At 38.0% G+C, this 26,514-nt stretch overlaps 1 protein-coding gene and 1 pseudogene across 6 annotated transcripts in view; both read right to left on the bottom strand.

Annotated features, from left to right (window-relative positions):
• DMTF1 (cyclin D binding myb like transcription factor 1) overlaps positions 1-24,678 on the bottom strand; it is a 42,263-nt gene extending 17,585 nt beyond the window's left edge. For 2 of the 5 annotated variants that reach the window (XM_084897406.1, XM_084897408.1), the window contains exons 1-7: positions 24,514-24,678; positions 14,699-14,819; positions 13,048-13,164; positions 11,204-11,326; positions 6,370-6,464; positions 3,629-3,743; positions 1,418-1,494 (exon numbers count right to left, since the gene is read on the bottom strand). In XM_084897406.1, the coding sequence (XP_084753532.1) occupies positions 1,418-1,494; positions 3,629-3,743; positions 6,370-6,464; positions 11,204-11,326; positions 13,048-13,156 (519 nt within the window). In that variant the 5' untranslated portion in view covers positions 13,157-13,164; positions 14,699-14,819; positions 24,514-24,678. Of the gene's footprint in view, positions 1-1,417; positions 1,495-3,628; positions 3,744-6,369; positions 6,465-11,203; positions 11,327-13,047; positions 13,165-14,698; positions 14,820-24,513 lie in introns of those variants that run through there. The other 3 variants (XM_084897407.1, XM_084897410.1, XM_084897409.1) reach the window with 2 other exon arrangements.
• Positions 14,826-17,810, bottom strand: LOC311629409 (PIN2/TERF1-interacting telomerase inhibitor 1-like; annotated as a pseudogene). The gene has a single exon. The product of its transcript is annotated as a PIN2/TERF1-interacting telomerase inhibitor 1-like (transcript).
• Positions 24,679-26,514: the final 1,836 nt, after the last annotated feature.

The raw sequence follows: 26,514 nt of genomic DNA, 5'->3' as shown, positions 1-26,514 counted from the left end.
AAGATGGCATAGAAAGAAGCCAAGTGCTGCAGAAGGGAGCAAAGCTGCAGAGAAACAAGCAAGTGGGGCAGGGGAGAGGGAAGAAAAGTAGGCGGGTAGGCGAGAGTGCAGCAGGAAGCCCTATTGCAGGAATCTTCCTGCAACGGGCAACTAGTCATAATAATAAAGAGCCTTAATGTGTAACCACCCATTGCAGGAGGTGTTGCTCTGGAGATGGGGAGGAAGCTGGGAGGCTCCCAGAGGAGGTGGGACCAGCCTGAGGCAACTTGAGGGACTGAGGGTGGGGCTCGAGAAGGCCAGAGGGGAAGGGGCTGGGCCAGGCTAGCTGGAGCTCTGTGTGGAGAGGTTTGGGTGTCATGGCAGGGTGGTGGGTGGGTAGGGCCATGTGAGTTCACATGCTGGGCTCCTAGTATTACAATAACTATGTATGGTACCAAGTGGGTACCAGAGGTATGGGGTCAGGGGAGGTGTAAGTATATGACTATGATGTACATCTGAGGGATCCCGGATTGGAGAGGATGCAGGCCAGGCTGAAGAACCCCCTGTCCCCCCAAGCGCAAATTTTGTGCATCGGGCCTCTAGTAGTTAATATAAAGGACCGAGGTAGTGTTGGGGATGAATCAATAGCTTGAGCTGGTACAACTAACCACCAGAGTGACTAAAAACACTGGCAGGGTAACCTCAGGGTCTCACCTAATTGGTTATGAATCTGCGCAGATCATGCAAAAATGTGTGGTTTCTTTCACTCATAGGTGCCACCCAGGGGCAGCACTGAGGCTGCTGATCTGCCTTCAATGGCAACTAAATCCCGCACCACGCCTGCCTCTCCCTGCCCTGAGCACCTCATTGCCCAAAGCCCTGTGGGGCTGTGGAATGGAGAGGCTTTTGGTGCTGCCTGTTGGTAAAGGTGGGTGGACAGACACTGTCTTTGGTTGGTTGATTGTTGCAATCAATAAACAAGAATAGAAGGAGAGAATTTCAGGTTCTTCTACATCACTCAGTTCCTATTACCAAAATTGTTTTCCATCTTTTTCAGGCAAGCAAAGAGGACCAACAACTGGTAGAATGTGAAAGTTAATAAAAGTAGAGTTTCAAAATGACAAAGATGCTCACAACTGGGCCCAGTTCAGGATATAAGCTACTTTAAAAAAACAAGGTTTTAAGATTGTGAGAGACTATTAAGATTCTGTCTAAACTCCAGAGTGTTAACTAAAGCAAAAAAGCTATTTCAAACCGAGAATTCAAAATTGGTTTAAAAATATACTAAAATCATACACCTTCGAATCAAGTTACATTAGCCAGTCATCCATTACACAAATTATTAAAAAGCTTCTAAGTACATATTTTATGCTGCTTTGATGTTTTTGCAATTGGCAGTGAACAAATTACTGAAACAAAAAAATATGCCATAAGATACCTTCAGGTAGCGTTCAATATTGTTCATCAAAATATCAATTTCTTCCTTGGACCACATCCCCTGCTTCCATTTATGTCCTTTGAAAGAAAACAAAAGTAATATTATAGAAAATGTTATTCCTTGAGAGGAGCACATTACTGAAGATTTGCTTTCTGATTAAATATATTACCTATGAAAATAGAATGTAGCTAATCTAATTTCTCATTCGCCTGAAACGTGAAAGATCCCTAGGTAAAGTTGCTTTTGAAACCTCTGGTTTTTAAGAAAGAATATATTTGACCCTACTAAATAAAGACAATGGTAAGGAAAAGATTTTAAAAATGTTACTTCCACTTAGTAACTTTTCTTACCCTTTCAGAATCTAGCACAGTGGTCGCCAACCGGTGGTGTGAGAACCACTGGTGGTCCGTGAGGTCCAAAAGGTTGGCGATCGCTGGTCTAGAACACTTAAAAAGACTTATAAGCATTAGAAAAGCCCAACTGTGCCAAAAATTTGATGAAAAATTTCTTCAATGAAAAATAAGCTTTATGGGCAAAATAACATATACAAAGATTCTAAGTAAACATAATACACTGGATACCAAGTGATCAGTATATTCTAAATGTGTACTTATAGTGGTTAAAGACAATTTACTTACTTTTGTTTTCTTTTCTTACAGTGGCACATTTACAACCCCCATTCTCTTGTAGCAGCTTCCTAGCAATTCTAATGAGCATAGCGGCACTACGAACACCACGTGACAGTGAGCCTCTAAGCTATTTATCAGACCAAAGTAAGTAGATCTCTGAAAACTGATTTCCTAGTCCCAGAAGCAGTAACTGTACTGTACTGTCTTTTAAATGTAACCGTTGTCACCTGTCAGAATGATTATCATCAACAAATCAACAAATGACAAGTACTGGTAAGAATAGAGAGAAAAAGGAACACTCCTGCACTGCTGGTGGGAATGCAGAATGGTGCAGTCACTGTGGAGAACAGTATGGAGTTTTCTAAAAAAACTGAAAATGGAATTACCATTTGACCCAGCAATCCCACTGGTAGGACTATATCCCAAGAAATCAGAAACGCCAATCGGAAAGAATATATGTACCCCTATGTTCATAGAAGCACAATTTATAATAGCTAAGATTTGGAATCAGCCTAAGTGCCCATCAGCAGATGAATGGATTAGAAATCCATGGTATGTCTACAGAAGGAAATACTATGCTGCTGTAGAAAAAAAAAAAAAAAAAATTACCATATGTAACAGGATAGATAGACCTGGAGAGCATTATGCTAAGTAATATCATTCAGAGAAAGATAAATATCACATGATCTCACTCATTTATGGAATATAATAGACAACTTAAATTGATGAACAAAAATAGATCTAATGACATAGAAGCATGGAACAGACATCAAACCTCAGAGGGAAGGCAGAGGAGGGTTTGGGTGGGGGGCGGTGTGGGGTAAGGATCAACCAAAGGACTTGAATGCATGCATATAAACATATCCAGTCAACACAGACATTAGTGTGGTGAGGGCATGTGCTTGGGGGCGGGAGCAGCTGGGGAGAGGTCACTGGGGGGAGGGGAAGGAGATATTTGTAATATTTTCAACAATAAAGAATTTAAAGTAAAAGAATAAAAAAAAAAAAAATAAAATAAAAAAATAAAAAAAAATGTAACCGTTATCCATTTGCTCAAAAATTAACAAGACAATATCTACTTCATTTAAGAAAAAATGATCAATTATTGAAAAATGGTTTCATTAGCTCATTCAGAGCCAACTTTAATTCAATGAGGAAAGTTCAAGTTTAATTCACTTAGAAATAAGCCAGTCAGAAAAGATTAAGAACCATAAGATTTCACTCATACGTAGAATATAAAACTGAACCTCCTAGCCATAGACAACAGTATGATGGTTACCAGAGGGAAAGGATTGGGGTAGAGTAAAGGGAGAAATACATGGTGATGAAGAACAATCTGACTGTCGGTGGTGGGCACACAGTACAATATACAGATCACATCTCACAGAAATGTAGACCTGAAAACTATATGATCTTATTAACCAATGTCACCCCAATAAATTTAATAAAAATAAATAAATAAAAAGAAAAGCTCAATTATTGTTATGGCTGAATCACAATTTTGAAGGTCCAACTCAGAATCCTAATGATTATAAGTTCTCCATTTTTTCCAGTGGACACTAAAATTCACAGTATATTTTACCTTTGTTCGTCAGAGAATCCTTATCTTCTTTCGTTGTGAACCACGCTTGGCTAACTGCTGCAACTTCCTCGGTACCCAAGGGAGACAGTTCATCTAGTTGCTCATTCTGTAGAATCTTGAAAAGGTAAAAATATACATTTGTATATTTATATATTTAAGTTAGTTCATACATACAACAAAATGGAAATGCTGGGGTTGAGTTATGATTTTTAATGTCCTCACAGGTAGTTTGCTATCTAAATATTTAGTCATCTGTAATGTGATCTGTTAAATTTAAAGGATTAACAGGCTAAATCAAAAGACATTTTACAAAATTATGGTCTGCTTACTGTTCACTGACAATTTTATGGTAGCCAACATCTAGAGTGTCATAACTCCTACCTTCATAAATGTACCCCTTCTCCTCAAAGAATTGTATGATACTACCTTTTACTATTATCGCAGCTAAAACAGTCTTTATTGAGAAACGTGGTTAAAAAATAATTCACACACCATAAAATTCACCCTTTAAAGAATATAATTCAGTGGCTTTTAGTATATTTATGCAATTATCACTGGGCATATTTTCAATGACTTACATACTTAATCTAGCAATATCTGCAGGAACAAAGCCATTTTTAAGAACTGGCCTTGAGCTAAAGAGAGCTATAGTGTGAGGAAAATCTGACAACAGTTCTGCCACATGAGGTTTGACATTATCACAGGCAGACTAGGATAAGGGGAGAATTAGCTGTCTAGTGATCACTCAACCTTGTGCTGTCTCTGGATTGGATCAACTACTAAGCTAGGTCACTGGCTGGAGGTAAGTCCTAACAAAGACTGAACTATTTCTTCAATAAACAAAAAAATGAATTTCTAACTTCCACAGGAAACAAAACCCATCTCAATTGGTAAGAGAGAAGCTGTCATTGAACCACCAAAACACAATATGGGGAAAAGCCATACCTTTATTGTTACTTTTTTTTTATGTTTGGTTATTAATATATTATATTCATAAAAGCAGTTTTTTAAAAATCCCTGGGCAAAAAGCAAAAAATCACTGGTCAAGTATGAAAAGTTTTACAACTCTATGTAGCATACATTTTAGACTTTTTTCTTTTAAAGATCAAGAGACCTTTATAAAGCTGAGAACTGAGAGACTAGACAGATGGTGTCTAAGGCGTCTTGTAATCTGAAGAACACATTATTGCTGAACTTTTAACTATGCTGATTTTCACTAGCAGCTAATGTTAATCTTATTAAACATATATTAGAAATTATTAAAAGCTTTTCATTCACTAAAATGGTAATAACAAACCAAGACGCTAATATTAAATAACTCATTAACTCTTTGGAAATAATGCAAACAAAACAACACTATAACTTGACTACTAACATTGCCACTGCTCAATCTTCTAGCTATGTTGTAAACAAAATTATACGTATGTATAATTATTTTTACTGCATTGAAAACAGAATGAAAGTGAAGACTACCTAGTCTTTGAACCTGAAATGAATTTGACAAGCCCCATTTTGAAGAAAGGATGTGCTCTATTGCTTCAGAAAGCTTGGAAAAAATTCCTGTCCAAATCACCAGCTGATACCTGAGGGCAAATTATGAGGAACTGCAGCCTATCTCAAAGCCATTTAAGCACTTCTCAGATGCATGCTTCTGGAAATCCTATTGTTTTGGAACCACTTTGAAGCACTCTATTGCAAAAGGTTCACAGTGCACCTAACATTAGATGTCCTTAGTCCTTGATGCTACCTATCAATTTACAACTATTATACTTAACTGAACAAAGGTCACTGAGATGCTCCACATTAGAAAAACAACAGTATAATGTCTCTACTGTCTACTACTTCAAAATATTTTATTAAATGAAGAAACAAAAGGAAAAGCTACTAAAAAGAAAGGCCAGGGATAAATTTATAAATAAAATAGATTTAAGTTTTAGGCTAAGAATTTAAGCAGAGAATTCTGATTACTTTTTGGAGAAATAACTTATGAGACAGAGAAGTTCACATTAAGAGGAAAACAATAAGACTGATTATAATCCAACTTCCAAACACATTGTAAAATGTATTCAATCATACAAGCACCAAAAGGAACGACCATAACTATAACTACCCTAACTAAAACCTATCTGTAATGACTAGTTTCCACTGACACAGAATAGAGATCATATGTAGCCATTCTAAATCAGTCACTTCAGTTAACTGCTGGGTAAAACTACCTCAAAAAGCTTTTATATCCCAATCAGTATCTTCTATAAGATAAAATTTAAAGTTATTTAACAGCTCAAATAAGATCACTCCATGTAGATAAAGAATGTACAAGCATCACCTATTTCAACAGATGTGAACCACTCTACAGGGAATGAATTTTAAAATTTTACCTTTGCTTACAATTCTGAGATTCACATATATGTAGAGACTTGGAAATCTGAATGAAGTAATGAATCTTACCCTCAATTTTGTGGTTGCTACTTTGTCAGACAAAATATGTTCACAATATTTCCACCTAAGGTATGCGTAAAGGATGATCCTCTTGTAGCCAATAAAAAGAGTTGGCCCTGGCTGGGTTGCTCAGTTGGTTAGTGTCATCCTGATACACCAAGATTGTAGGTTTGATCCCGGGTCAGGACAAATACAAGAATCAACCAATGAATGCATAAAATAAGTGAAACAACAAATCAGTGTTTATTTCTCTCTCTCATATCAATTATAAAAAAGTTAAAAAAAAAAAAAATTTACTATACCTGAATCTGTGTCACAGTTCCCTCAGTAATCTCATCATCCGCCACCTCTGTGGTTGCAGTCATGGTCACCTCAAAGCTCTGATCATTTTCTGAAACTTCAAGGAAAAGAATAATTCAATTCTAGAATAGCAATGGCAGGGCCTAATTAGTTTTTAAACATCCATGGAAAAAATGGGAACATCTAATTTCCTAACACATTCCTTGCTCATATATATAAATATATGTATATTTTTATATCTATGCATTTAATCAATATTTATTGTGCATCTAGTACCACAGTGGGTATCGCTGTTATTGGAGATAGCAGTGAGCAAAATCTGGCTTTTATGGTGCTTATATTCTAGTGGGTTAAACACAAAATGATATTATATTGTTAAACACAAACACGATATTATATTGGATGATGGTAAGTAATAAGAAGAAAAACATAATGTAGGAAAGGGAATGTATTGGAAGTGAGGAAGGGTATTTGAAATTTTAGATAGGAGGCCAGGAAAAGTAACTAAGACTTGGGACAAAGTAAGGAAGGGAACTAGTTACTTAGGTGTCTTGAGAAAGAGAGAGTGCATTTCAGGCAGCAAGAAAGCCGAGTGCAAAAGCTCTGAGATGGGGAGATGTCTGAATTTTCCCAGGAGTAGCAAGGAGGGCAGTATGGCCAAAGCAGATTGAACAAGAACAGTAAGATGTGTGGTAACTTGTAGGCTGCTATAAAGACTTGCTTTAAATCTCTGATAGGAAACCAATGGAAGATCTAGAGGAATGATATAATATTGCATTGTAATACTGGAGGCCCAGTGCACAGATTCGTGCACCAGAGGAATCCCTTGGCCTGGCCGGTGGGGATTGGGCCGAAACCGGCTCTCTTTCCCCCAAGGGTCCTGGATTAGGAGAGGGCGGTTCTCGGGTGATGCACCCCAGAATCGGGCTCCCTCCTCAAGAACCGCAGCTGCCAAGATGCTCGGCAGCTCCTGCGTTGAGCACCTGTCCCCTGATGGTCATTATGCATCATAGCTACTGTTCAGATGGTTGGATGGTTGGCCAGTTGCTTAGGCTTTTATATATAAATGATCCCCCTGGCTGCTATAGGGAAAATAGCCTAAAGGGCAGCAAGCTAATTCAATAATCATGATAAAAGGCCAGCGGCTTGGACCAGGGTGAAATCAAGTAAGGGTGATTGTAGTTCAAATTGTGGGTATTTTGATGGTAGAGCCAGTAGAATTTGCGGATAAACCAAACATGAGAGAAAAGTCGAAGATGATATTACATGTGTTTTTTTTTGTTGTTTTTTTTTTAAATCTCAGCAAATGAAAAAAATGTACCTACCAAAAATGAGATGGGGAAGATTGTAGAAGCAAATTTCAAAATTTAGGAAGTTTCAGGAACTGAGTTTTAAACATATTAGTTTGAGATACCTACTAAACATTTAGAGCTAAAAAGAGAAGTCTCGACTGGAATAATCTGGGAGACATCACCAGAGACAGAATTTAAAATCATCAGTTTTAGGGATGAAAACAGGAAACAGAAGCAGTCTAAGGACTCAGTCCTGGGGCAGGCCACATTTAGAGGTTTGAGAGATGTGGACAAGTCAGCATAGGAGACTGAGAAGAACTTGGACAGCAATTTAGAGGAAAACTAGAGAAATGTGTTTCCTGGGACCCATGTGACAAAATGTTAAGCAGGGGAAGAGGGAGTGATAAATACTGTCAAAAACTGTGGATAGATCAAGCAAGACAAAGACTGGAAGAAGAAAAAAAAAGATTATCATTGGATTTAGTAAAAGGAGGTTTCTGGAGACCTAGGAAGAACAGTTTTGGTGAAGCGAGACAGGTAAAAGCCTGACTGAAGAAGAATGGAAGAAGAAATGGAGGCAATTATTTCAAGGTATTTTTCTCTTAAGGGAAGGAGAGAAATTGGATGGGAGCCAGAAGAGGGCTACTGGGATTTTTAAAATAATTATAATATGTTTACAATGCTAAAGAGAACAATGCTAGAGAAGAAAAAAATGGATGTTTCAAGAGAGAACATCAAGAATTGTTGTAACAATGTCGGTGAGTAGGCAAAGGGATAGAATCTAATAAAATGAAGAGCTGGCTGGCCTTAGCTAAGAGAAAAAATAGAATATATGGACATAGATACTTGTATGTGTGTATTTGTGGAAATGAAAACATATAGCTACTTAATTTTCTCAGTAAAGTAGTAAGCAAGGTTATCAGTTGAGATTAAAGACGATGGAGAAAGTATTAGAGGTTTTGAAATATAAGAAACAGTCATGTCAGAGTGGGATAAAGAAAATTATAGTGAAGTATGTATGGTGTGGCTGGCAGACGTCATGAGCCCACTTTCAAGATAATGATGATCAGTTTCAAGTGGAACCAGTCAGTTTGCCTGTGCTGTTTTTCTCCCATCAGGTATAGACATAGTGGGCAGATGAATTTAACCAAGGTTGTGGTTTCACCAAAGAACAAATAAGCGAAAAAAAGACCTGACGTCAATTCAAGACAGTGATTACAATGACTAATCATGAAAATGAAATTAGGTAAGGAGGAAACAGGATACAAAGTGGAGAAGGAACAAAGAAGAGTGGTAAGATTAATGGGTGCCAGTGAGGCAAAGGATCATAGAAGTTTAAGAGTATTAGAGAAAGTAAGTTGGAAACATAGGAAGCAGTGGTAGCAAAACAAAATCTGAAACAGAAAACAGATGGACTCTAGTTAGTAGGTAGTGACAAAAGGGGTAATGGTAGAGATAAAGCAATGTGAAGAACAAAAAGAATTGGAGGCTAAGATATTGCACTTATCTGAATGAGTAATCACCAAGAGCTATAACTATGAATAGGGACTGGAGTCAATGTGGTGGTAGATGATTGCAAAAACAAGTGGTCAATTAGTGGTCTAGATTGATTACTATGAAAGTTAAGAGGACTTTTAAGTCTTAGAAGATAAATTTTGTCAGTTTTATAAAGCATGTAAAAATATGAATTTTAAAATTAAATTTTAAGTTAAATCTTTAAAAATTAATATTCGCCTCCACTAAGTCCAGCAAATGACTTGCTCATTCAATCAGTCCTAGATATATGGGACTTTATGCTTTTTTGTGAATTTTTTTAAATATAGAAGTTTTTCTAAGTTGATTTATCAACACACCTTTTACAAATGCAGAAAACATGTAAATACTTCAAGACTGCTTTTCATGAATTCAGTCTTATTGTAAATACTAGCCTTCAGAATCCTCTGCGTACATGATATGCTTTGATCCAATATCAAGTAGCTCATGTATTTTATAACGTTCAATTCAGACAAGCACCATAAAATAGAACAAAATATCAAGTATAGTTTGAACCTACAATTATGATAAAGGCACGCTAATGAATTAACCAGTTAATAATAATATAATATATATTTGAAAGTTGTTAAAGAGAGCAAATCTTAAAAGCTCTCACTACAAGAAAAAAATTCTGTAATTATATTTGGTGATGGATGTTAACTAATCTTATTGTGATTATTTCACAATATATAAATATACCAAAGCATTATGTTGTACAGTTATAACTAATATAATATAATATCAATTATAGCTGAATGAAAATAACCTGTAGCTTAGAAAATATCCATATACAATTTTGTCTGTAATACAGATAGGTTAATCAAGTTTTAAAGTGGAATCACAACATAATGACAGTCAAATTAGGAGTTTTAAAATATCATATGAATCATCATTAGGAGGAAAGATCACTTAATTAGGTCATTTAATTTAATTATAAATAGATTATATTTGTATAGTCACAACTGGAAGCAATATTAGCAACATGAACATTAATGCTGTATTTATAAAGTTTCACAGCAAACTAACATAAAAGGATTTCTTTTCTGTAAATTTAACAAGCAATTAAACTCTAAATACAGAGTATTTACCTACTTGTGAAAACATGATTTTCCACAATGAAAACCCACTGGATAAAGATGTGATTTTGCTTGATGTGAGTGCAAAAGGAAAGTTCTGAGATATGGCAAGACTCTCCTTTATGCATAAGAGCCTTGTATCCCAACCCCATCAGCATGGACTAAGAAACCTATTTGACCTTTGTGGGGACACCACAGTTCAACAAGATTCCCTATTTTTTGCTAAACACATTAGAAATATAATCTAATATTACAGTTGTTGTGTTGTAGTCTTTTGCCAACAATTCCGGAAATATGATAGCTCCTTAGAATCCAGTATACTCTAAATGATCTTGAAATTTAAACATGTTAAAACCTTAGTGAGAAAAACTAATCAGACTTCTATATAACTTCCAGTTAGCTATTTACCATATGAAGAGGCAGTACAGCATTGGGATTAAGAGTATAAATTGTAAGAACCAGAAATGGCTGGATATGATCATTGACAAGTTATCATACCTGTGCTTTAGTTTTGTCAACTATAAAATAGAGATGATGATAATCCTTACTCTAGAGCATGCTTTCTCAATGAGTTGGGCAAGTGTGCTTCAGGAGTGTTGTGCATGAAAAAAAACGTTATTCTCTTTATTAACAAAGCAAGACAGCACATTTAAAAAAAATTCCTGGGGGAAAGCGTGATCAGGGGGAAAAAAAATGTTTAAAAAGGCTCCTGGTAGCAGTGGCAGTGAGGGGGCAATAATAATAATAATAATAATAATAATAAAGATTAAATTAGACAATATATGTAAAAGCATTTATAATCACTTGTGGCACATATCTAAGCACTTACTATGTATTAATTAAAAAGAGGGTTTATGATGAAATGAAGAGAAAAATAATCTTGCAAGCTAAAATTTAATTTTAAAAGGAAACTCTGCTTTTAAACAGTGACTTACGTGGAAGTGCAACAACTGATATGCAAGGAGCAGAATCATCAATACTCTGATCATCCTCAGAAGACAGACAAAGCCTTTTCTGCAGAGGTTCAGTACTATCTTCTGAGTCTATTTCATCAGCTTCTGATGAAACAAAACAAAACAAAAATCTCAAAATGTTCAAAACAATGAGGTAAACACAAAATCTTCAAGTAATGACTGTAAAACTATCTTCTTCCTGATTTGCTCAGTTAACTAAGCCCAGATGTACAAGTGGGACTCCAAACAATATTGCTTTCTCAGTGTCTACTGCAGTACCTAAGCTTTTATTCTTATGGCAAGGAACTATGACAAAGGTGCTGCTTTTTTAACTTGACAGTTTTGTGCTGTCAACAATCTGGCTTTCCAAGTATTTCACATGCAAAGTCAATTCACTCACAAATACTGAGTGCCTTCTAGGTGTTAAGTGCTTGGAAAAGAACAATGAGACAGTGACTGTCAAGGAGCACACAGTGTGGAGGAGATGACTAACTAACAATTTCAAAATAGTGTAATAAGAGCTATGAAACGGCAGATAGGAGTAAAGAGGAGAGGTATTTAATTTGGACTAGAAGTGAAGAGAGGTTTCCTGGAGAAGATGTTTTTAACTTGAACAGAGCCAAAGGAAAATGAGTATTATTGGCAGTAGGAGTAATATAAGCAGTGACACTGAGGCATAAAGAGCTTGAGGTATATTAGGAAAGTAAAAACAGTCATTAACTGCTGGAATATGGCTAAATGAAATGTGGCAAAAGTGAGTCTGAAAGGAAAGATGCGATGATGGGAGGCTATGTGCCAAATTAAAGAACCGAATTATATTCTAAAAACCATGGTAAGCTTTAAACACCTTCTTATGCTGTTGGGTATCATGACCAATGTCTTTCTAGTTTAAAAGATGAAATAGAGGTGGGAAACTGGTTAAAGGCTGTTAGAGCCACACAGGTGAGAAATTGAAACAAGAAAGGAGGACTTGAGAAGAGAGAAGGGAATAGATTCAAGAAACAATTTTATCAACAAATCTTCATAATAGAATGAATGTGGGAGATGAAAGGATTATTCCTACCTGTATTTATTATCTAGGATACTAAAACAAATGGAATTGAATGAGAAAGTAAAAAAAAACAAAAAAACAAAAAACTAGGTTGGGGGATTCTGTGAAATAATTCAGTTTGAGACATGTGACATTAAAGGTGCCTCTGAGAAATGGAGAATTCATAATAAAGTCAGAAGTTTGAATCATTTTAATACGTAGAGGGTAGTTAAAACAGCAAGTTTGAATGAAATAACCTAGAGATTAAGTATGGAGTGAAAAGAGAAGACAAAACTTAGGTTGAGCAAAGATGAACTTAAAGCAAAAGAAACAATAAATTGTACACAAGAAAGAGGTTGAGAAAAATCACAAACCCCAAGAGTGTTGAATCTTGATCACAGTAAATCTTACTCAGTTACATAAAATTCTCTAACACAGGTTCTAGCAAAAAATGTTCATTTATTTATATTGGCATGACTACATCTATATATTCTAATGTACTACAAATACTCTGGTGAGGAAGTGTATAGTTAATCGATCATTATCCTAGGATGCTCAACAGATTTTACTAATAAAACAGCTACTCATCAAAGGTTAATTAGAAAATTTATGGTAAATTAGAAAATATACCAAGGGATATTTTTAAAATATAAAAATTAAGATTAATTTATGAACCAAAGAGATAACCTTTCCTACGGTCCTGGCCCAGACCGTCCAGATGGATAATAGAGATCAAAGGTGACATAAAATCGGGAAATCCAAAAAGATTCACAATTATGCCTATACGTTCTCCTACCATTCTGAGGGCAATGAAGAATGAGGGTCCCGTCTGTGTCCCGAGTCAAAGTTACAGAGTTCACAGTTTCTACTGTTACTGTGTCAGAATCCTCTTCAACTGTGCTCATACTCAAATCTGTGCAAGAACATATTTCAGATTAGGATTAAAAAATTATTTCCAAATATGAACTTAAAGTAGCCCTCTAATTTCCCTACCTTCCCCTGCAAAACCCCCACAATGTGTATCTGCCTACAGCGTTCTTTTATGTGAAACTGCGATGCCAATTCAGATTTTAAACACTGTTCTTCAAAAGTTTATAACCATTATTTAGAATTAGATATAGCTCTGGCTGGTGTGGCTCAACTGGCTGGGCGTTGCCCTGAGCACTGAAAGGTAACGGGTTCAATTCCTGGTATTCAACATGCCTGGGGTGCAGGGTCGACCCCCAATTCCCAATAGGTGGTATGCAGGAGGCAGCCGATCAATGTTGCACTCTCATATTGATGTTTCTCTCTCTCTCCCCTCTTCTCTCTCCAAAATAATCAATTAAAAAGTAAAATTAGATATAATAATCTGTAAGAATTGACTGCTATGATTAAAAACCTACAGTATTCACTTTTTAAAGAAATGTATTTTACCACATGCAATGAAAGTCGTCATGTCAGCAAGTCTCACCGCTTTTTAATTATTTTATTGGCCGCTTTGTGATTTATTTAAATGTATTTAACTTTTGATTCTTTAGTAGAAAATTCATTAAAGCTTTTGTCCTAATCTAAGAATTACTTCTCCAAAACATTTTTACACGTATTAAGCTCTATTATCTGACAAGTAAGAACACTAAGTAGTTCTTTTAAAGTTTTTTTCATTAATATTAAATAAGTGCATACATCCATCATTGATAAAATTGTTTTTCTAATAGAGATGAAGCAATACCTTCTTCTGAAATAGAGAACCGTTTTTGTTTAAACTGATATTTTACACATATAATATTCTTCTTTTGTTCCGACAGACTGATCAACCTTAGAATATAGTATTCATGGCTAATAGGGGAAAATATTGAATTATAAATTAACTAGAGGCCTGATGCATGAAATTCGTCTAAGAATAGGCCTTCCTTCCCCCAGCTGCCGGCATCGGCTTCCCTCTGGCATCCAGAACCCAGGCTTCCCTCACAGCTCTGGCATCATCCTGAAGGTCATCCAGGCTAATTAGCATATTATACTTCTATTATTATAGATAGGCTAGTTGAACTCTTCAGGCATACCTTATAATGTTCAATGAAGTTCTTGCCTCAATACTCAATTTTGGTCTTGTCCATGTACTTTTTACCAATTATCATAAGAAAGGGGACATAAGCCTTGGTGTATATTAAATTATTCACATATTATTTTGCTTTTACACACAAGATATTAGTGTGTTCATATATTTACCATTTACACATATGCACTTCCCCCGGCAGAACAACTTAGGATCTACTAACATTTTACATGGTGAAGACCCAGAGAGACTCACTAAAGTTTCATTATACAAATTGCTATTTTAAAAGGACATCATTCATTTTACAATGGTAAAGATACCATTCCCAAATTAAAGATAAGTGGGAATCATGATCTAGTATGATTAAAATTTGCAGTTATTAAGTGAGGTCCGTGGAACAAGGCAGGCTTACCTAGAAAACAGGTAAATCAGCTGTATCCCTTCCCACAGAATCAAGTCGCCTTCCCGTAGCCACCAGCATCACTTTCATGTTATCCAGATTGTTTTTCCCCCATGATTCTATAGCTGCAACACTGAAAAAATAACAGCATTACACAGTAAGTCTTGTAACTACACTTGTGTGCTAGCAGTATGCTGATGACACTCTAGTCTCGTGTGTTACGTCAACTAGAAAAATGACAAAACCAGAATTCTCAGACCTTTAGGAAATCAGCCTCTAAAAGTATTCCGAGTGAAGGGCAGACATGATGAGACTCTGATGCCCACTGAGTTAATTCAAAGGCAGTCTCTCAACCCATTTGTCCCTTATCAGGCAGTCAAACATTCTTGGAAAAAAACAGCTGGAGATGTTAGTACTTCTATGAATTATAGACTAGGTACATATAACATGACCCATGATGAACCTCAACTAATTCAGTACCCTAAATCTGACCAGTATCTTTTCTTTAGAACAATTACCACCAGGGAGCATTTGAGATCTCTCTCCCAGCATACGTTATAATTTTGGCTCAAATAAATTCTTATGGAAATTAAAAAAATAGTAACTAATTCCATTCTTTCCCTAATACCTGTTTCATCTTGAAGCATTAAAAATATATATCTGTGAACAATCCTGTCTAAGGATCCGTGTATGGGTGGGTGGGGGAGAGGGGGGAAGAATCCCAAATAATCAGGCTGGAAAAGGTAAATTACAAGCAAGCTTTTGAAGGCAATATGAAACTTACAAAACCTGAAATAATTTTTAAACTTTTTTTCCAGAGTCTACAAAGACATGTGTTTAAGACAGCCATGACTTAGAACATTTGAAAGTTCTGGGAATATGATTTGGGGAAAATGTGGTGAGAGGGTGAAACCCAGCAGCCCATGGGCAAGTTAAGATGTGCACCAACTCTCTGGGGTGAATCCTGCGCTGACATTACGCCAAGATGTGTGCTTGGCAGCACCTGACATCTGAGGGGTTGGAAGGCCCAAGGTTATTTACTGGGGCCCTTCTTTTTCACGGGTGCTCTATCTAGTGCTTCACTGCTGCCTCAACTTGCTTTTGTCACTTTTCCTTCTCTTTTTTGGACTTTGGAGGTAAGTCCTGGTCATTAAGTAGCACACACAACCCTCTCCATCTCAGCAGAAGTGTCATAATTCCCATCCCAATAATGGTCTCTGAGCTGCTGCTCAATTTGGCCTCTCTTTTTTTTAGTTGAGTTGGGTATAATTTTCCACATTTATCTTTTGCCTTTTCTTTCCTTTCCCCTTTGGTCTCTGGAACATAATGGCCTGCAGCCATGACCTGTGGCTTGTTCTTTAGCTCTGCCAGCTGCTTGGCAAAGAACTCCTGGATGGTGAAGGCACTTGTCATAGTGGAGGTTTCATTCCCATCTGGAGCAGCAGGACTGGAATCATCCTCAGGAATCTTCTTACTCTTTTCCCAAAAATGCAGTCAAGATCTGTTTTTGCTTTAAGATGACAGATCCTTTCCTTTTGTGAATTTCTTATAATGAATGTGGGTTTTTGGAGATTCTGGAGTTTTCTTCAAGGGTGAAAGATTTCTTTTCCTTGTTGTCTGAGGAGGAATCACCATGCTGTTTCCAGTCCATGGCAAGTGTTCAGTTCAGCCAGAAGCTGGTTAAAATCATCCTGATGAGCAATCCAGGTGGTTATTTTTGACTTGAACTTTAATATGACCTGTGACTCCTTACTCCTGATACCCTAAACTCTTTCCTTTGGGCCACATCTTTTTTAGCATGCTCTGGTCAAACGTGGAATCATTACTCCACATGGTGTTTCTCAGATCCATAGTCCACTTCTGTTTTCTCTGCCACTCAGCCATCACTGACATGTCACAGAGCCTGTGACGAGTGGCCCTCTGGACCTATTTAACAGAAGCTATGGAGCAGACAGCTAACAGAGAAGTTAGGGAAATGATTGGTTTTTAAAGGTTTCTTTCAATAGGCTTCTCATCTTTATCCCAAAAGGTCAACCAAAAGTTCAAAAGGTGTTGAGGTTCAAGGGGGATAGTTATATATGAGAATTGCTGTACATAAATAAAGCAGTGAAAAAGGTACAGATCCTGCTAGGGAAATCTTCAGTCAGCTATTATATTTCATGCTGTCCTTATTTCTGAACCCATCAAATGTTTTTTAAAGCTGGTTTGCAAGTAATACCTACTGTAGAAGATGGAAAAATAGAAATGTTTTATAAACTTACCAAAACCAGAGTTCAGTGTCTCTGGTGTGTGGGTGTGAGAGACAAGACTGTAGGGGATAAGCAATTTTATATCCTGCTACTTGGAGTTCATTCATATTGAAAAGTGTGAAGGAAACCATGGTTAAGTATTTAACTGAAGCTGCCTGTATCATTTAAAACTTTTACTGGATAAAAAAATATATTTAATAATTACCCTATCACTGGACATTTATGATGTTCCCAGTTTTTCACTTCATTAAAACATACTGAAACATTTATTATATACTCTATTTCCTTAAATAGTAATTAGTGAAAGTTAAGTAAAAAAAAAAAAAGAAATGAACACCTAAATCACCTTACAATCTATTTTCCAGAAAGGTTGCAAATTTATATTCCAATCTTTGAGATGTAAACTGGTAACCTTGACAGTATTTTTATTTAAAAAGGAACTACAAAGCAAAAAGAGCACAACTGCTCATTTGATAGGTACAAAATGGTTATTGGCTGAGCATTTAATGAAAGTCATCTTGGGACCCAAGTTAATCTAAAGCTTAGGGGAAAAAATAAAACAATAAAATAAAGGTAGATTAGACATGGTGAGAAAGTAGCACAAGGAAAAAGGAATATTGGAAAGTAGAGGGTTCCCATGAAACCTTTAGTAATGGTGAAATGGTTAAAGCATACCAATTACCTTCCATTAATTTACAGGAAAACATTTTTGTGCTTTCCCAGACCCAAAAAATAATCTACCAAATCATACCAAATACAGGATACTTTATTTTATTGTGCTTTGCAGGCATTTTTTTTTTTTCAAGCAACTGAAGGTCTGTAGCAACTATGTTGAGCAATTTGATTGGTGCATACTTTTTACAGTATACCGTAGTATAAACTTAGCAGGGGTCCTCAAACTTTTTAAAGTGGGGGCCAGATCACGGTCCTTCAGAGAGCTGGAGGGCCGGACTATATGAACTACTAATTCCTATTGTAACCCCTCGGCTGCGCTCACTGCCCAAAAAACCTGGCGGGCCGGATCAGACTCCTCTGCGGGCCGCATGTGGCCCACGGGCCGTAGTTTGAAGACCCCTGCTTTACAGTATACTCTGGGAAAATAAAATGTGTGACTTGCTGTGCTGCAGAGGTCTGAAACTGAATCTGCAATACCTCCAATGTATGCTTCTGCACTTAAGAATGTCCAGTTTTATACTAAGTGTCAAACAGCCTAACCAGCTCTTGGGCTTTTGAACACCCTAGGACACATCTTGCTAATGTATGCACAAAATAGAGATAATGCACAGATGCTCACAGTTTTACGCTATGGCAGGTTGATGCGGAGAAGTTACATTACTTGAAGAGAATTCACTTGCAAGTATATGACTACAAGCCAGCCAACTAATAATAGCAAAGTTCTTAAGGTGGGACTTGATTTGGCAGAAATAAGCAAGAAGGTTAGACAGAAGATATAATTTGGAAGCAGTGTTGATAGAATTTGATGAATGAAGATAAAAACGATGGGAGCTATTAATAGTTTCAACAGTAAAGGATTAAAAAAAAGAAGATTCTCAGGCTTTTGGCTTAAACAGCTGAGTGCGTTTGGAGACACTAAGAATATATTTCATTAAATATTTTTATTACTGTTTGTGTTAAAGATATGAGGCATCCAAATGAAGATGTCAAGTTGATAGTGGGAAGCTGAAATTCAACAGGTGTGAATTAGACCTATAAATGTGAGTTAGAGGAATCCAAATTGTTTTAAAGATCACCTAGGGAGATTAGAGAAGACAGTCTAGCTCCCAGTCCTGGAACATTCTAACAGTTGGAAGTTAAGCGATACATAAACAAAGGAGTTGGAAAAGGACCAACAAGTAGTATAGGATGAAAACTAACAGGTGTGATGCCCTGGTCAAGGTGTCTCAGTTGGTTGGGTGACGTCCAAGGCACCAAAAGGTTGTTGATTTGATTCACATTGAGGGCATATGTCCGGGTATCAAGACTGGGGGCATATGAGGCAGCTGCTCTCACACAACCATGTTTCCCCCATCCCTTCCCTCTCTAAGAATCAACGAAATTCTTAAAATGAAAACTAAAAAACTAACAGGTGCTAACTAAGAGGCCCTCAGTGTTTTCAAGTGGTCAACTGTGTTAAATAGGACTGCTTTGAGGATGACTATCTGATTGGGCAATATGAAGAACATTGGTGACCCTAAGGGAAGCAGTTTCAGGGTAGCGGGGACAGAAGCCATACTGGAATACACAGAGAATTGAAAGTAGGGAAGTCAATACAAACAGGTCTTTTACGTGGTTGGGGTTTAGCTTTCAAGCTAAGGAGGCAAAGAGAATACTAGCTTTCATAATGTCAAGACAGATGTTATTTAGAAGTGCATAGACGACCAGTGACTGAGAAATGTTGGGTGAATAAACTGACTTAAAGATAGTAAGATACAAAGTTGAATATTTTCATGTGTTGTATTCTAATTAATTATACACGAAACTGGACTGTTACCCATTTGATTTATCAGAGAAATATGTCAGGAAGATCTCCAAATCTGTAAAATTTTGGTTCTCTTTGGGGCAAATAAGTACACACCACCAGTTAACTTAGATCTTCCTGTCTCTGTCACTGACTTATAGTTATACCACATGTACTATTTTTACACTATCTAGAAATAAAAGAGAAAAAAGGTAATAGACTTTTAACTGGTGAAATGGTAGTCATCATGTTTCTACTGTTCTGTAGTTATATTAAACGGAAAAAAATTACCCTAATGAAATACGGTACAAAACATTTACAATGGAGTATTTACATATATTCACATTTAAAGGAGAAATACAAATTTTTATTTAAATGAACATGGTGACACTACCTATTATAGAAAAAGAACTCTTGAATATGTGAACACAGAATTAAAGAAATGAATCCTTCATCCTACTCTATTACAGTATTGATGTAAAACTTTTATTCAATGGATTATTTTATGTATCTCCACTTATGTTGTTACAATTTTCTAGGCCAGTGGTCAGCAAACTCATTAGTCAACAGAGCCAAATATAATATCAACAGTATGATTGAAATTTATTTTGAGAGCCAAATTTTTTAAACTTAAACTTCTTCTAATGCCACTTCTTCAAAACAGACTCGCCCAGGCTGTGGTATTTTGTAGAAGAGCCACATTCAAGGGGCCAGAGCACATGTGGCTCGCAAGCCGCATTTTGCCAACCACAGTTCTAGGCCAGTGTTTTCCAAAGTGTGGTACGCGTACCCCCAGGGGTACGGGAAGAGTTTGGTGGGGGTACAAGTTGCACCGGAGTTTGGTGGGGATATGCACTGCACCATGCTTAGCTGCCTTAAGAAAATTATAGAAGGGATACACTGTCAAAAGTTTAGGGAACACTGTAAATCTAGGCAATTAAGTGACATGTATCTTCTAAAAACTAGAACCAAGAAGTGACATTTCTTCCTACTTTTGGGATTAGTTCTGTAGATACATTTGTATCAATCAGTTCCCAAGCACAGTACAAGTACGAGGGTAGATTCTATTAGTGAAGATCATGAGCAGCACAGAAATTTTACCAACTCTAGGTGCTTGGAATTTATCCTACATTGAAAAATGGGATAAGGCCACAGAGTGTGAAAAAAATTCATTATAAGATACTTTTATAAGGGAAAATCAAGCAAGCTGCGGAATATACAAGTATAACACCAGAATTTTACTGGATGAGGTAAGAATTAAAAACCACTAGCTAAGACACAGTTTTGGGCATATACTAGTAAAACAGTAAGGATATGTTTAATTTTCAGATGTTTTTCTGACCCAACGTATTAGCAGAAAATTACTCTTTTTTGTAATGATCACCCAAGTCTTTTATTCATGTTTTAACATACCTTTTTTTAAAAAAATTTACAATGAGATCCTATTGTCACATTTTTTGTAACTTGTTTTGCATTAGGAACATTTTCCAATATTACTACTTACTCTGCCACAGCATTTTTAATGAATATATAGCTTCTCAATTTACCTAACCATTAACCTATTACTGAACATTTTTTTTGAGGTCTTGCATTATAAAGATTCCCTATTGACCATCATACCTATTTTTGCATATACTAAACTAGAGGTCCGATGCACGAAATCTGTGCAAGGGGCCCCAGCTTCATCAGGAAGTTGTCTGGAAGGTTGTTCAGCTGTGGGGTCTAATTAGCATATTATGCTTTTATCATTATAGAATCCTTAAGAATTGTTTGTAAGGGGATTTCCTTAGTATTATCTAATAATATGAAAGATGTGTTTTAAAATATTTTTATTTTGAAAGAGAACAGATAAAAGCCTACATCCTGAACACAACTACATAGAGGGGTGTAAAAAAAAAAAGACAAGGCCACAAAATAAATCTTGAATATTGCTTTTATTCAAGTTAGGAATAGGCGACATGTGATACTTGAAGTTGAATGCTTTGGGCTATGGTCTTGGGCCCCAAGGGATTTGTTCTTCTGTATACTTTGTGGAAGTTTGAGAAGTAGAGCTATAAATGAACATAAAACATACCGAATTAAGGTACCTAATTAATGCTCATTATAGCTTTTATAGCTTGGTTTTAAGATGGCAAAATATGACTATACACCATAAGAAGTCAATAATGATGTTAATGGAGTTTATTATAATATACTTTACTTGCTTAAGATGTTGATTTCAGTTATCGATTGAAAATGATATCATTATTTAAGAGAATTACTTGATAGTATTACAAGATGTAGCATTTTATATCAATGTTAAAAAGGCAGCCTCTCTATAGAATATTGAAAAAAGTGCAACTCTTCCTAAACTTTATTGCTGTTCTAAAGATTTGATGTCTTTGCAACACATACTTTCAAAACACTCCCAACCCCCTCAATATTTTAACATTTATGCGATAGGATGTGAATCTCTAAGGACACTTATTTCACATCATCTTATTCATCTTCACAAGTGTTAAGTATTAAAAGGTGCAAGACAAAAAATAACAAGATGTTATTTTCAGAAAAAATTTATTACATTAATAAAAATTAGGCCTATAGACTTTAGAGAAATAAATAGAGCAGAAAGATAAGCATTAGTCCTAGCTGGTTTGGCTCAGTGGATAGTGTTGGCCTGCGGACTGAAGGGTCCCGAGTTCGATTCCCATCAAGGGCACATCCCCAGGTTTCGGGCTCAATCCCCAGGGGGGACGTGTAGGAGACAGCTAATAATTCTCTCTCATCATTGATGGTTCTATCTCTCCCTCTCCCTTCCTCTCTGAAGTCAATAAAGAAATATATTTTTAAAAATAGAAATAGTAAAATTTGCAACACAATGGAATAATATTTCCTTACTTGGACTGGAACTTAAAAACAGCTAAGTGGTTAACTCTCCCTTCCTCTCTGAAATCAATAAAAATATATTTTAAAAAAAGAGAAAGAATTATATGGGAAGGTAAGAACTAGTTTTGCTGTTATTTCAATACTAAGTAGTATAGTTCTCTCTCCTGCTGCCTTGAAGTGAAATGAGGTAACCTTTCTCCATCTTAAAAAAAATCTAAGTATGCAATGCCCAGAACTTACTGATTTAACTGTTGATGAAGACAGGGCAATAGCATTTTGGCTCCACCATCTAGTTCAACTGCAATCAATTAAAGAGATTCATGCTGAATATGCAGGTCTAGATTAGTCATAAAAATCACATTGTGGGCTAGCCTAACAACTAAAATAGTAAAAAAAAAAAAAAAAAAAAAAATGAGTTTGGTGGCAAATAAAAGCAGCTAGTATATATGGGAGATAAAATGAGATAAAATCACCACAAAACATGAAAAGTACTTTACCCAAAAAACTGTAGCAAGTACTAGTAATGTCTTTTCAGAAAAAAAAAAAAGGAAAAAGTTTATTCTCCCACCAGCCTGTTTTTATTCTTCAAAACATTCAGTCTGACCATTCCCATAACATTAAGAAACATAACTTTAATGTTTTCCCAAATCTTAACCTAACGTAATAAAATCTTATCCCTACTACACCATCATAGTAAAGAGCTAAGCTTTCGTTGAGTCTTTAACATTCAAGTGCTGATAAATTACTCAAACTACTAAAAAAAAATAATAGCAATACACAGTTATCTCGAAACACAAATTTAAAACCAGCTCAAAGAAAGCATCTCAAGTAAGGAAAAAAAAAAAAAAAAAAAGGAAATCCTTAACTGAAAAAAGAAAAAAATAGATTTTTGTTGGTAAAATGTGCAACACAATGGAAAAATGTGTTCTTACTTGGACCGGAACTTAAAAACAGTTAAATCAAGACTATAGTGATAATTTGCTGTATTAACTTTAAAGATCTTCAGATGCTGCTTTGCATCAGGTGCTCAGTTTAAATGGTATGCTCAGTATCTTAAGGTATAATTAGTAGTAAAAGACAAAAAAATTCCGCACGGGAAGAAGAAGAAGAAAAAAAAAATCCCAGTGGTCTTATTCCACGCTTACAACACGGAGGCGGCGCGGGGCGATGGATCCAGTTAGGAAAACCACCGAGGCTGACTGAATATGAATCCCCAGATGCAATGGGGCAAAGACAGGAGAGTCCGGACTCTCGTTTCATAGAATGCCCACCCTCTCGTTATCTACATCCAATGTGTTTACTATAAACACACACACACCCGCTACAGTATCCCTCGGCGGCACAGAGAGGCGCCCGGACACCTCTGCAACCTACGCCGGGGACTGGGCTGGAATCACTCCCTCCATGTCCCCGAAGAGATGATACTCCAAGTCCATGTTAAAGGACACACATCATTAAAAAAAAATAATAATAATAATGTACACGCTTCCTCGGGACTCGGCAGAGGTCGGCAATGTCTATGTGCCGAGGCGCCTTACGGCCCCCCGGCCGGTCGGGACAGCCTGTGCTCCCGGCGCCCAGCCCATGCCTCCCCTTTGGATGAGACTCAGGCTGGGCCAGCAAGCCGATCCCCTCGGCCTGGGCCACGATCGGTGAGCCGGAGTGAATCCAAAAGGTCGGCAAGAGACACCGAAGACACAAATAGGGTAAAAAAAAGAAAAAGGAAAAAAAAAAAAATCAGGGGGGTGGGGCGAGACCCCCTCTTCACCGAACCAACTACTCCGAACGCCAAGGTGTAACCATCGCAACAAAGAGACAGAAAAAAGAGCCAGGCTTCCCGGTTCTCCGTATCATCCCCGGGCCCAATTCTCTCCGCGGCTCCCGGACACCCCACCCCACCCCACCCCACCCCCAGGGGTCCCGGCGCCATTTAGCTCCTCCGAAGCCGCCGCCATTTTCCGCCCCTGCCGGGTCCCCGCGGTGCCTCGGCGGCTGCTGGCTCCTCTCCTCGGCAGCCCGAGAGGCCGCCGCCGCCAGCGGCCCGGCCCCGAGAGGGAGGCCCCGGCCGGAGCGTGCGGGGACGGCGGCTGCAGCGTCCCCGGGGCCCGGCTCGCACCCGCCCGCGGTGCCCGGGGGGCCGGCAGCGGGCGCCGGCCGGCGGCGGAGCGGGCTGGGCAGCGAGGGGGGCCGGACGGGCTCCGCTGGGCGGAGCGGCCCTGGCGGCGGCAGGGACCTGAAGGTTCCATCGCACTTACTTCCTGTTTTGGGTCCGGGCACTTTGGAAGAACCAGGATGAAGGCTCCAAAAAATACCAGGATGGAGGAAGCGGCCACGGGCAAGAGTGGCTACAGCTGGAGTAAGCGAGCGCGGCGAGCCACCGGAAGCGGAGCTACGGCCTCCGCCCCGCCCCCACGCCCCCGCCCGCTCTCCCTTTCCCTCGGGCGGGCCCTAGCGAGCCGGGCGCACGTCACTTCCGGCCGAGTTGGAGCGCGAAAAAGGGTCTCTCTTGATTGCGCGAAAAAGGGTCCTCGGCTTGTTCGGGCTGCAGACCAGGTCTAGCTAGCTAGGATCGGCTTGTTGTCTTCCTCTCCTCGTGCTAGGAAGGACTCCGTACACGGATTATCTCGCCGCTGCTGGTGTAATGGAGGCAATGGAGCTTTTTTTTTTTTTTTTCTTTTTCTATGCAACCGTGCGGCCCTTGTGGCTTGGCAGAAAGGTGGGCTCCGCGCGCAGGCCCCGTTTCCCAATGCTCTGGGGGTCGGAGCGGAGGAAGCCGCCGGTGGGAGCGACTTGGAAGCGGGGTCTGAGTGCGGAAGAAAAGCTGACATGGTGTGTCTGGTCTTCCGCATTCGGTCGGCTCTGCTGTAGACGCTTTGCCGGCCTATTTGAACAATTGTAGGTTGCAATTAGTCACTAATTATTAGTTGGGGAAATGTATCTTGAGTGTGGGAAGATGCTCTCCTCTTAAAGCACTTGAGACCCAGGCAAGGGTTTTGTTTTTTAGAGGTTCCCAGGCTTTGGAAATGGAAAGGTGGTGTGGTCTGAGCCCTGTTACTGCTCTGATGACTCTGACCTCGTTTTGCTTGTTTATAAAACTAGATTTATTGTACTCTGCTTTCCCTTACCAACCGGGAGTATAGGAGTGTCAAAGTTAGACTTCGCTGAAATAAGTGCACCCAACAATTGTGCGAAGACACACACAACTACATGGTCACCATCAGTTGTAAACGTCAAACGAAGGCTATCAGGAATGACACTTGGGCAGTTTGTTATGAAATTAAACATGTCCTTACCCTATAGTCCAGCCATCACACTTATTGCTATTTACACAAATGAGCGGTAACGTAATGTCCGCATAACAATCTGTACACAGATATTTACAGCAATTTTATTCATAATCTCCAAAACTTGGGAGCAACCATGATGCGCTTCCGTGGGTAAATTCATAAACTGTGGTGCGTTTATACAAGAGAATATTACTTACAGCTTTTTTTTTTTAAAAAAGCTATCAAACCATGAAAAGACTTGGAGAAACTTTAGATGCATATTACTAAGTGAAAGAAGTTAACTGCGTAATTCTAACTATGACCTTCTGAAAAGGCAAAACTATGGAGATAGTGAAAAGACCAACAGTTGCCAGAGTTTGGGGCTGGACAGAGAGGAACAGGTAAAGCGCAGGATTTTTAGGGCAGTGCAATGATTCTATATGACCAATAATGGTAGATATATGTCATTGTACACTTATCAAAACCCATAGAATGTACCATACCAATGAGAACCCTAATGTAAACTATGGACCTGGGTGTTAACGATGGGTCAATGTTAGTCGATTGTAACAAATGTACCACTCTGGGGCTGAATGTTGATATGCATGCACCTGGTGGTCAGGGTGTGGGGAGGGATAATTATATAGAAAATATCTATACTTTCCCCTCAATCGCGCCCCCCTCCCCTAAATTTTATAGCGGATCTTAAACTACTCTTTAAAAATTCTATCTTGAAAAAGAAGTATGAAAGAGCTTAAAAAAGACTGAATTTGGACAACGGGAGCCAACATTTTTTGAGAGCTTACTATGTGTCAAATGCTTTACATGTATTAAACTCATTCAGTGTTTGCAAGCGCAAAATGCATAAGTACAGTTATGACTGTTTTAGTTAGGAACCAGAAAGAGGTGAAGGAATATGTTCAAGGGCACACAGCAAATAAGTAGAGTCAGAATGGAAGCCTCAGCTCTAGAGCCTATGATCTGGACTGC

This window comes from Pipistrellus hanaki (genome assembly GCF_964339955.1).
Source record: "Pipistrellus hanaki genome assembly, chromosome: 10".
NCBI classification, from domain to species: Eukaryota; Metazoa; Chordata; class Mammalia; order Chiroptera; family Vespertilionidae; genus Pipistrellus; species Pipistrellus hanaki.
The sequence above is the reverse complement of the archived record's forward strand: the minus strand, read 5'-3'. Positions and strand labels throughout refer to the sequence as shown.